The sequence below is a fragment of the Amphibalanus amphitrite genome, unplaced genomic scaffold (genome assembly GCF_019059575.1).
Source record: "Amphibalanus amphitrite isolate SeventyFive unplaced genomic scaffold, NRLGWU_Aamphi_draft 001088F_arrow, whole genome shotgun sequence".
Taxonomy (NCBI): domain Eukaryota; kingdom Metazoa; phylum Arthropoda; class Thecostraca; order Balanomorpha; family Balanidae; genus Amphibalanus; species Amphibalanus amphitrite.
The window spans coordinates 18,143-29,520 of NW_024882582.1; the positions used below are offsets into that span (position 1 = coordinate 18,143).

Genomic DNA, 11,378 nt, shown 5'->3' on the forward strand with positions numbered 1-11,378 from the left:
TGTGCAAAGTTTCGTTTCTCTATCTCTTCGCGTTGCGACGATATCGCCGTGGAAGTAAAGGGGGGGCAACTATATGCCCCCCCCAGCGGCCGGCGGGTGGCGCGGAGGCCCAGCGGCCGCCGGGTTAACATCAGGGCCAATCTAAAGGTGGTCGATGATAATCGCGTTAGCGAGGACCACAAACAGAATGATCGTCTGTGGAAAATCCGACCACTGCTGGACGCCATTCGGCAGCGCTGTCTTCAGCTGGATCGTCCTGAAGCCGTGGCAGTGGACGAGCAGATGATCCCGTTCACCGGTACAACCAGCCTGAAACACTACGTTCCCAACAAGCCGAATCCTGTTGGACTGAAGAATTGGGTACTGGCGGGTGACAATGGCCTAATGCTCGACTTCGAGATCGATCAGGGGAAGTCGAAGCTGATCAGCATGCTCACTGATGCCAGACCTGGGGTAGGCCTTGGAGAAGCTGTGGTGCTTCGGCTGTCGGAGACTCTTCCGGTAGAAAGCAGGAACGTCTGACAGGAACTGCTTCATGAAGTTCCACCGGTAGCAATGGAAGGGAGATGACGTTTCTGGAGGATTTGACGTGCGAATCCAGACGAAATAGTACCTACTGGTATCTTCTTGATAAGCATTGCAGTAAAAGCACTGCAACTGATTGTTAGCTGTGAGAGCATTTTAAGTTCGCCTGCTAGTGATGAAAGATACTCACCTGTTCTGTGGCAATAAACGTGGTTGGCAGTCACCAATATATTTGTGAAAGTAGGTAAATCGAACGGCTCAAATCAACGAACTGAGACCCAACGTATAGATGTGTATACATGGCATATTTTGAAAAATATTTTTCAAATAATTTTTTGAAGACCATTTTTGGTCTATTTACATCTCCCTTGATATCCTTTTAAGTTTTTGTCGTTGTAGCTTTCTCACTTAGTGCATGGGTCGCTAGAGGATATTAATAAAGTCACAGATCACCTAAGATCCGTGGTAAAGTAATCTTGCCCATGCCCCCCCCCCCCCCTCTGGATCCGCCACTGAACGTGGGTCAAACGAGGTTGAAGTTTATGGTCTATCAATGTCACTTTACCTTGAAACGAATTTATAGAGGAGTCAGCCAGTAATTTTATTCAGTACCTTTTTACTCAAATATTTACCCATTTCAGAAAAATGTTCGGATCGCGAACATTCCAATCGCCATTCTCTATTTACTTCTCTATCCATGTTTCAAATATTACGCAGCTGAGACATTTTGTCAGGATTATTTTTGAAACGATATCAATATGATTGACGTCACAAAATCATTAAGCACCTGTTAAAAGGCCGATTACTATTTTGATGACGTCAATACTGATTGCTAAGTTGAAGAATACATGCACTAAACTTTACGACTGAGCCGGGCGCGGCTTCCTGCGCGTGATCCAAGCGTGATAGAGGCACGGGTTTGCTTTCAGGCGGATAGGTGGTTTCGTGTTGTATTTTTGGACAGGGATTATAGTAAGTTACTAATTACCGACTAGAAATGTCGGCCATCACCACTCTAAATCCTAAAGCTGAGGTCGCACGGGCTGCACAGGCCCTAGCTATCAACATCTCTGCTGCCAAGGGTATTCAAGATGTCCTCAAGACGAATTTGGGACCAAAGGGTACAATGAAAATGTAAGTATCTGTTCTTTCTTGAAGCATGTTCTATTGATAAGTGTCTGTGTAAGAACAGTGTTTATGCCTGACAATTCTATATTGATAGGGATAAGTAGAAAAACTCAGTTGGGCAAACTAGACCTTTGGAATCAAAATATGGAGGCATCAAAAGATTGATTCCTTATGACCATATTTGGGCATAAATGCAGACCATTTCTAACTTACCAATCACATAAAAATAAGATAGTGTTTCAAGAAGGAGCATGCCTGATCTTGAAGAGAAATGCTGGAACTATCTCCTAAGCAAAATAATATTGCTCCTATCATAACAATTTGAATTCTATAGGTAGTGAAAGGCAATCAAGGAATTGATTCACTTTAAACAGATAATCATAATATTGATTTCCCATCAGCTGGCTAATCATTATTTTGATTCACAGGTAATGTTAAGAGATAGGGAACAATGATTTGCAGAAATACATCATTTATCTTGCTATTATTCTCATTTAGTGGTATCCTCAGCACCACAACAGATACCTATAGCATTGTTGTACTTAACCTTCACTACATTTGATAACAATTCGCAATTTTTAAATGTCAAAAATACAAAAACTGAAGTAACAGGTAAAAACCATATAATAAATATAAAAGCACTACAACAATGATAATTAGGGGTTTTAAAATTTCATTTTGCCATTTTACACAAATACTGATTGTTTAGTATGCGATTCACCACACAAAAATAGCATACAGTGTGATTTCCTCAAAACAGCTTTTACGTGATGGACAGTGGCTCTGTCTTTTTCCCATTCACAAGGCCAAAGGGACAATTACTTAGTTTTGAGGTAACACTTTTTGGAAACCTACCACATTTTTCTACCTTTTTAAAGAAAAATCTCACCGTCATGGGCCTTTTTTCAGCCGTAACGATACACTTGAAGTCAAAAGTGTACCCAAATGAATCAAAAAATTGATTTCATGCCCATATTTGGTCATGGCTCCTCCCACCAGAATCAAATTATTGATGCCTCCATATTTTGATTCCAAAAGTCTAGTTTGCCCAACTGAACTAGGAACAAACAGTGTATGGATGCGTTTAGATTGTTATATTTTCATCAGCATGACATGCATGTTCATGCGCATCCAGGCACTATGTGTTCCGTGTTTTTCTACAGTGCTTATGCCATTATCTTCCTTCCATGATGGTGCAAAGGTTGTTAGTGGGGATCAATGCTTGGTGAAAGTATAAAACCATATTTGAATACTTTAAATATATTTTCAACAATGCAAGGTCTAAAAAAGAATGCATGGATGCAAAAATCACGAGAAAGCCTTGGTATGCTGAAACAAATGATCCACTGTTCTGTTGGTAGTGATAAGTGGGCCATGTACATGGTCCAGGGAATTAGTTTGGTGAAATTGGTAGGTACCCACCTACCTATTCTTTAGGTATTTTGTGATACCTGCTTTCAGTAAAAAATAGTATCATACATGGACTGGAAATAAGCTATGTGTACTTTCATGTAACTGTTTCAGTTAATATTCCGTGGCTATTGTTTTTGGTTCATGGTTCATGGCTGGGCAGTAATCGCCACGCCATGTGTGGATCGCCCATGATCGTAAATACATACATACTTACATACATTCATATGATCTTTTTTCAGGCTGGTCTCTGGTTCTGGGGACATCAAAATCACCAAAGATGGCAACATTCTTCTTCATGAAATGGTAAGTCACTTTTACAGCTCTTCAAATGTGATAAAAAGTCTTGACTCTTGAAGGTGTTAAATAAACATATTTGTGGCATCCATTTGTTACATGTTTAACATTTTTTGTTTGTAGGTATCTATTTCTTCAATTTTATTCAATGTAGGTACTTCACTGAATTTTGATGCATAGTTACCACCATTATTTTTTAGCCAGCTGAGGCAGATAGTCAAGCTCTTCTAAGTATGTTTTATCAACATGTCCTTACAAATGTAAGTATATCTTATTTTATTTCCTCATGTGACTTGTGATCCCTCATGTAGTGAATATGCTGCAATTAAAGCAGCCCCATAAGCAAAAAAGTCAGTCACATAAAGCAAAGCACAGTATTGTTGCCAGTGAGCTAAGTTCACAAAAAAATGTTTCATTCAGAGAGCTGTAATCAGCAAGCTGCTAGTGACCCCCCACCCCCCACAGCTAGTTAACCCTCGCCGGACCTATTGGTTTTCGACATACGCGCCGGCCGAGGAGGTGGGCGGGTACGACCCCTCGCTGTTTCGCCCCTGGTGGAGCTAGCGCGTCGCGGAAAAACGAGTGTGCGCCGTTACGAGACGCAGAGATTGGTACCCGATTTTAAGGTCCTAGGTCAACCGGTGACCTCTGAGGTCAGGTCAAGTGTCCCAAGGTACGGTTCAGTTTTTGGTGAATAACATCGCAAAAAACGGCCGAAGAGCCGCGGTTTTGGCAGCATCGTGTTCGCCTGGCTCAGGCGCGCCGAATAATATACTTTTTGTTTGGGTCAGGTCAACTTTGGGTGCTGACCTCAGGTCACGGTCAGGTCAGCGCCCCCAGGTCACGTCGTTGGTCGAAAGAGGTCATGTCGCATATCATTCGATTCGGCAGGTCTTCCTGAGTCCATTGGTGGCTTTCCCGACTCGCTAGCTCAATTTGATCGGGAGTTATTGACGAAAAACTAATATGACCTTGATGACGTCATAAATGACGTCACGCAAGATCAACATTGCAAAAGTGACGCATCTAACCTTGCAAGGAGTGCATTAAATCACGATTCTGTGTGCTTGAGATAGTTGGAGGTCGTTCCCGGCGCCAGAATAGCAGTTTTTATTTTTCCCCATTGACTTATAATGGTGAGGTCATGAAAATGACCTGACCTCATATGACCTTTAGGAAAAATCTGAGATATACAAGCTGTGAGACTCGTAATGGATACTAGATCCTGCAAGTTTCAATTCCCTGTGAAAGCTCCTCTGGCAGTGAGGGCGTTGCGAAGTTGCGACATCTGAAGACCGTGCAGAGGTTCACTTATGACGTCATAGGTCAGTGACCTGACCTGACCCGAAAATGCGGTTGGTGTCAAAAGATCGGGCTTGAATCTAGATTTCACTCTGCATTAAATCAGCACCAGCTAACGCTATCTCCCTTTTGACCGACAGCAAATCCAGCACCCGACGGCGTCGCTGATCGCGCGCGCGTCCACCGCCCAGGATGACGTCACCGGTGACGGCACCACCTCCACGGTGATGCTGATTGGCGAGCTGCTCAAACAGGCCGATCTCTACATCTCCGAGGTGAGTTCGTTGGATTAGTTAGCAGTTGGATCTGTGGGTGAGTTGGTGTTTTTTTTTTTTTAATAGTTTAGTTGTTTTCTTTTTAGACAGACGAGCTGCTGAAGCAGGTGAGTCATCAGCGAGCCGCCCAAATAAATCAGCCCATTGATTTCGAACTTAAGATGGTTTCGCTGAATGAGCGGTGAAAAAAGGCAGTATTATGAAAGAAATCCATCTAAAGAAACATTGAAAGTCATATCATACGCATCAGTAGGTAATCTCATCGATTTACTCGCTCAAATAAGTCAGCATTCATAAAGATAAGCCGCCTTTTAAACAAAATCGCCCTTCACAGCTGAACCCACCCTCTCCGGTGACAGGGCCTGCACCCGCGCGTGGTGACGGAGGGTTTCGACCTGGCCAAGCAGCGGACCCTGCAGGTGCTGGAGGAGCTGAAGCTGACGCAGGAGGTGACGCGGGACGTGCTGCTGAACGTGGCACGCTCCAGCCTGATGACCAAGATCCACCACGAGCAGGCTCAGCAGTTCACTGAGGTGGGTGGGGGAGATAAGGTGGTCGGTAAGGAGGGTATGGGTGTTTCAATTAGGGTATTTTGGGAATATGTGGTCGGTGTATGGTCGGTATAACACGTCGTATTGCTTAGGTCTCTTTTTCGTTTTCTTATCTTGTGTTTCTTATTTTGTTGATGTTCGTCTTCAATCTTGTGCTGTTTTGCTTTTAGGTTAACTGATAATCTTTCCAACTTACCTCCATACCCATCCTCAGATTTGCACAAACTCATTCCTGACCACCCTATCCTGCCCATTCTCGTCTGCGTAGATACCTATTACCTAATCCCTCCCGCTCCCCTCTCCCATATTTCCTTGGACGTGTTTCTGACTGCCCTCCCCCTTCCCCGTCAGATCTGCGTGGACGCGGTGCTGGCGATCCGCCCTCCGTCTGGCCAGGTGGACCTGCACATGATCGAGCTGATGGAGATGCAGCACCGCTCGGAGAGCGACAGTCAGCTGGTACGAGGCATCGTCATGGACCACGGCGCGCGCCACCCGGACATGCCGAAACGCACAGAGAACGCCTACATCCTCACCTGCAACGTCAGCATGGAGTATGAGAAAACGTGAGTGGCGGCCGAGGCTGGAGCTATTATGGAAACGAGAATAATAACAATTGTGCTCAGTGATGCTCCTCCTTCCTGACCCTTTGAACCGTTATCAACCCTTGCGCTAGCTAGCAGCTAGCTAGCCACGATATACTTTTTATGGACTGTCATGTCCTTCCCGTGTTTTGGCTATTTTCCCGGGTTATCGTGCCAGTGATCGTCTGTGGACCGTGGCTCTTTTTGTAACCGAGACGCTCAGCTCTAGAGATCTACAGTAAAATCTATCCTCTACCCTCGCTATACTCCCCTCAAGGCGTTTCCATTTGTACCAGAGACCCATCTGGCTCATCGTATAAGACAATTTAGCAGCGTTCTCACTCGCTACCCTCATAAAACCGTCTCGACCCTCATCTTTTTTTAAATTTAAATGAAATATTAGGATAATATCCTACCCAACATTTTCTAAATCTCCCAATTTACCGTGCCCCTCCGCCCGACAGCGAGGTGAACTCTGGTTTCTTCTACAAGACTGCCGAGGAGCGGGAGAAGCTGGTCAAGGCTGAGCGAGAGTTCATTGACAACCGCGTGCGCAAGGTCATCGAGCTGAAGAAGAAGCTGTGTGACGGCACCAACAAGGGCTTCGTCGTTATCAACCAGAAGGGTGAGTGCCGAAGATACATGGTATGGCGAAGAGTTAGAGAGCTAATCTTCCGGAGTGCGGCGTATCACTCTTCTTAGAGCTTGTTAGCCGGCTGTTAGTTTCGTTTTTAGCTACAATGTATTATGTGAAATTAAGAACCATAATGTTGGCGTCACCTATTGGCAGACTTAATTGCATCTCTATTTCACTTAATAAGATGACATGCGCTGTCATAATGGCTCAGATGGAATCACGCATGTCCTTTGCAAAACCCCATCCTGTTTCTATGCATGGGTTCTCTCTCGACTCTCTATATCCCTGTCACGTTTCTCTTACCTTCCCGTCCTCCTCTCCCTTTACAGGAATCGACCCCGTGTCCCTGGACATGCTGGCGCGCGCCGGAATTGTCGCTCTGCGCCGCGCCAAGCGCCGCAACATGGAGCGCCTGGCTCTGGCCTGCGGCGGAATGGCCATGAACTGTCTGGACGATCTGTCGGAGGAGTGTCTCGGATACGCCGGAGTTGTCTACGAACATGTGCTGGTGAGTGGCGAGGAGAATAATGGTGGACGGTGGTTGAATGGTGCTGAGTAATTGGTGACGAGTCGGTGCGGAAATGGTGATGAGTTGGTGTGTACAGTAGGCCGTAGCAAGATTGAGGCGAAGTGGATGAGTGCTGCATTCTGACTTGACGAAGGTCAATTCGGTTGCTGGGAGTGAGATTAATCAGCCGAAGGCAGACAAGAGTATGTTATTTCTCTGGTGGAGAATGGAGAGTGAAGTTTCAGCAAGGAGCGTTGCTGCTCCTTGTCAGCCTAGCTAGAAGTATCACCGACCCAACACTGTTTAGCACCACCCAGTATATCTCCTTCCGATCTGCAGCACAAAGAGCATCACTAACGCCCTCGTCTGCGCATTTCCGCAGGGCGAGCAGAAGTTCACGTTCGTCGAGGAGTGCAAGAACCCGCAGTCGGTGACCATTCTGACCAGGGCGCCCAACAAATACACCCTCGAACAGTTCAAGGTGGGTTGGAGGCTATGATTACAGCCTGGCGAGCTGTCGCAGGATGTTTTTTTGTGAGGGTGGTGGAGCTTCGTTTGTGGCAAATCTTAACAAATGCTTCTAATGTGCGGTGATTTCTACCGCAAGTTTGTCTGTAACAGGTAAAGAAAAGTGCTCGTGCACGCAAGACGCAGAACTCTGCCTCACGATAACAGCATGGTATAATGATAAGTCACCCTTTGCTTTAAATACGAATAGAAATCGTTATCGTGAGGCCGTCAGCACCTCATACGCTTCGAATCAGCATCGACATATCACCATCCAGGTCCTCTTCCAAAGTGAGTATGGACCTCCTATAACGCATAACTCCGCCGCTCCCCCTCGCCAGGACGCCATCCGTGACGGCCTGCGCGCCATCAAGAACGCCATCGATGACGGCTCGGTGGTGCCAGGCGCCGGCGCGTTCGAGGTGGCTGCGCACGCGGCGCTGATGAAGTATCGTCAGGAGGTGCGCGGCAGGGCCCGGCTCGGCGTCCAGGCGTTTGCTGATGCGCTGCTCATCATCCCCAAGACACTGGCGGTCAATGCTGGATATGATGCTCAGGTGAGAGGTGTGGGAAGGGGAGGGGAGGGAAGTTAAGTTTGGGGGAAGGGAAGAGGAGACTGGAAAATTTTGCCCTGAGGGGAGGAGAGGGAAAGAAGGGCTAGAGTGGAGGAAGAAAGAGAACACCTACGAGAGTAATTAGTGGGAGAGGCGGAAAGGTGGAAGGGTTGGAGTGGAAAAGGAAAACGAATGTGAAGAGAGTGAAGAAAAAACGTGGATGGAGAGGCGCCATGAGAGTACGATCTGGTGACATGTGCCTGATTCTACCCGGTTGGTGGTTAGCAACACTTTAGCTGGGTGACAGCGCGGCATTGAGCGAAATCAGCGAGACTTGTGTACCCTGCCGTCTTTTCGCGTGCCTAAACCGCCCGCTGTCTTATCTCCAGGACACGATTGTGAAGCTGCAGGAGGAGTACGCGGCGGCCGGCGTGCCGGTCGGTATCGACATCGCCAGCGGCGAGGCCCTGGTGCCGGCCGACGCCGGCATCCTCGACAACTACTGCGTCAAACACCAGATGATCAACTCCTGGTGAGTTGAGAGATCAGGGGAGAAACGGGGAGATGGGCGCAAAATGACCTTTGCAGTCGGCGCGCCCTAAAGCCCCAATAAACAAAGAGGAGAAACGGGGAGCGGAGGGGATTCTTATTGGCGGATTTTTTTTTTAATAACCTGTTGTGGTTCTTTTAAAACGAAATGATTGACATTTTGTGCGTGATGATCGGGGAGTCGCACATTGCATTGCAATTTGCAGCTTACAAAATGTCTATTCGCCCGACATTCGTTAAACTTCCGTTCCATCCCTCAACGGTCTTTGATCGTTGATCACGCGTTGCTGGTCATCGTTACCTCACTGCTGAGTACTGACACCTGATTGGCTCGTTTTTCAGCTCGGTGATCGCCGGCAACCTCCTATTGGTGGACGAGATCATGCGTGCCGGCCTCTCATCCCTCAAAGGCTGAGCGCGCTCGTGCCTTACGACTCGGCCCTCCTCCCTCAAGAGGAGACAATGCACCGTGATCCGCCGCGTTCTAATGATTTCTCTGACTTGTTCACCACTAGGCTTGTGCAACATTAATGCTCTTCGTTCAGTGTTTCGTGTAACGTGTGATCGTCAATCGCAGAAGCGTCACAATAAAATCAGCTAATGCATGTGGTTATTTTTTAGGGAACCTGCACCCTGGTACGTATCACTCAGGTTTTGTCCTGCAGCCTAGTGGATCTTCGTCGAAAAATGTGGAAACGTCGATGTTTTTCCTTTTGAGTTTTTAGAACATGTCGGTTGGCAGTTGGATTGGAACATTGATTTACGCCGCTACAATATGCATACCACGTTCAACGTTGATCATCATTCCAATTTACTCATAATCAAAAGACTAAGGACACACAGCAACATATTTTGCGTTGATTGAAAAAACATTCGGTGCTGAACCTCATTATTTCATTCAATCATCGCTATATATTGAACGCTTCGTGTCAAAATTGCTGAAAGAGTGAAGGAAAACGTTGCTGAGGGATTTGGAAGCAATAGTCCTTTACGACAAAAACGGCGTGGCAGTTTCATTCGTGGTCAGCGGACTTTCCCGTGTTGACGTTTTGCACTGCTGCAGTGTGTCCTTTCACTTTCGAGGTGTGTTTTTGCTACGCGCCCAAGGCTATATAAACCAGGTAGAACGCTCCGGGAAAAAAGTTGGAAACAATAAATTAGTTGCGGCATTCCCTGATGACGCGAATGTGGGTCAGCGGCCGGCGGCCGGCGGCCGCTAACACTGTATGAGGATGCATGCACGGAACTTTTGCTTGTTGGAGATTGCGCTAGGCAGATAAATGTTAATGTTAGGATATGTTTCGAAAGTAAATTGAACGACGCTTCGAACGCCGTCAATGAATTTGCGATACGACGACTATTTGTTTAGTTAAAGCCGGCGAACTTTTACCTTCCGACCGCGCGGGGAAGCGATACGGTGCCACACTGACGGTTTTTACGATAACTCAAAATTCTTTTGAGCTAAAGAGCTGAAATTTGACGTGTACAATCTTTTGATCAAGCTGGATCTTCTGGTACAAGTCGCATATTTAAGGTACGTCAGGTTGTTGACCTATGTTATCGCTCGTGAGCCTCTACACAGTCCAAAAGCAACGCAATTTCTGGACACTCAGTGCCAAGAAATCCTTCACAGAAAGATGACACTTGGCAGAAAGAAGAGCTGTCGGTTTCTTACCGTTCGTATGTGTTGTGTTTTCACAAGAGTTTAGTAAGGTCAGGTCCCTCACGTGACCTCCCCTCATAACTCAATAGGTTTACTATCATAGAAGCGTTTATCAATCGCCGGAAATCTTAGCCAATCCCACTGGACACTGGATCTATAGGTACCCACATGGGGCCCTCCTGACTGGCCACTCCCTCTGAAATCCACAATAACATTGGGCTGCGGCCACGGTTATGTATTAATGCTTTTCACTAACAGAAATACAACAACTTCAACCAGCACAATGCACGCCGCCACAACAGTCCGACCAACGTCCCTGATATCGACTAGCACCCGGCCGGATGCACATACGCGGAGCCAATCATTCCGAATGTGACCTGCAGCTTACAATTGCTGTGTCGCATGGCGCATGGCACAGGATGATTCCTAGCAGCTGTCGGGTGGAGTGGAGAAACAGCACGTTGCGACACACCGCGCCGGCGACAGAGCTCAGCAGGCCTGGTTGGAGGCTGGAGCCGGAGGTAAGGGCGGACACAGGCACATACATTGCAGGACAAATAACAGGATGTCAGTTAGGGATATAATTCAAGACGAATGATTCAAGACGGCCTGAAATAATGCAAATTTTGTTCACTTGGATACCAACTTCAAACTTGACGTTTATAGCACCACGGAAACAATGGGCGCACAGGAAAGAAACAAAAGATGGGGTGTTTCTAACGCAAGGAAGTAAATAGAGGTTGCATATGATGGAACAGCCCGAAGTGCAGACAAGCACATATTTTTGGTAAAAGCTATCAGCCTATCAGCTGTCCTACTACTCTTCTCCCTTCACTAACTACTGGACACATCTGAAGCATCATATATAGGTAGCACCAATGTCCATAA

The 11,378-nt window shown here is 46.7% G+C and overlaps 1 protein-coding gene across 1 annotated transcript; it reads left to right on the plus strand.

Annotated features, from left to right (window-relative positions):
• The first annotated feature begins 1,244 nt into the window (after positions 1-1,244).
• On the plus strand, positions 1,245-9,430 carry LOC122369980 (T-complex protein 1 subunit zeta-like). The gene is made up of 11 exons (XM_043345181.1): positions 1,245-1,659; positions 3,306-3,369; positions 4,803-4,937; positions 5,297-5,470; positions 5,840-6,054; positions 6,537-6,697; positions 7,039-7,217; positions 7,600-7,698; positions 8,066-8,281; positions 8,668-8,810; positions 9,170-9,430. The coding sequence occupies exons 1-11, from the start codon at positions 1,523-1,525 to the stop codon at positions 9,240-9,242; spliced, it is 1,596 nt and encodes a 531-aa protein (XP_043201116.1). The 5' UTR covers positions 1,245-1,522; the 3' UTR covers positions 9,243-9,430.
• Positions 9,431-11,378: the final 1,948 nt, after the last annotated feature.

Bases quoted from the DNA above. Each gene is read 5' to 3' on its own strand.
- LOC122369980 (XM_043345181.1), top strand. From the start codon at position 1,523: ATGTCGGCCATCACCACTCTAAATCCTAAAGCTGAGGTCGCACGGGCT. The intron at 6,698-7,038 runs GTGAGTGCCGAA...CTCCCTTTACAG, and splicing joins CGTCGTTATCAACCAGAAGG to GAATCGACCCCGTGTCCCTG. The intron at 7,218-7,599 runs GTGAGTGGCGAG...GCATTTCCGCAG, and splicing joins TTGTCTACGAACATGTGCTG to GGCGAGCAGAAGTTCACGTT.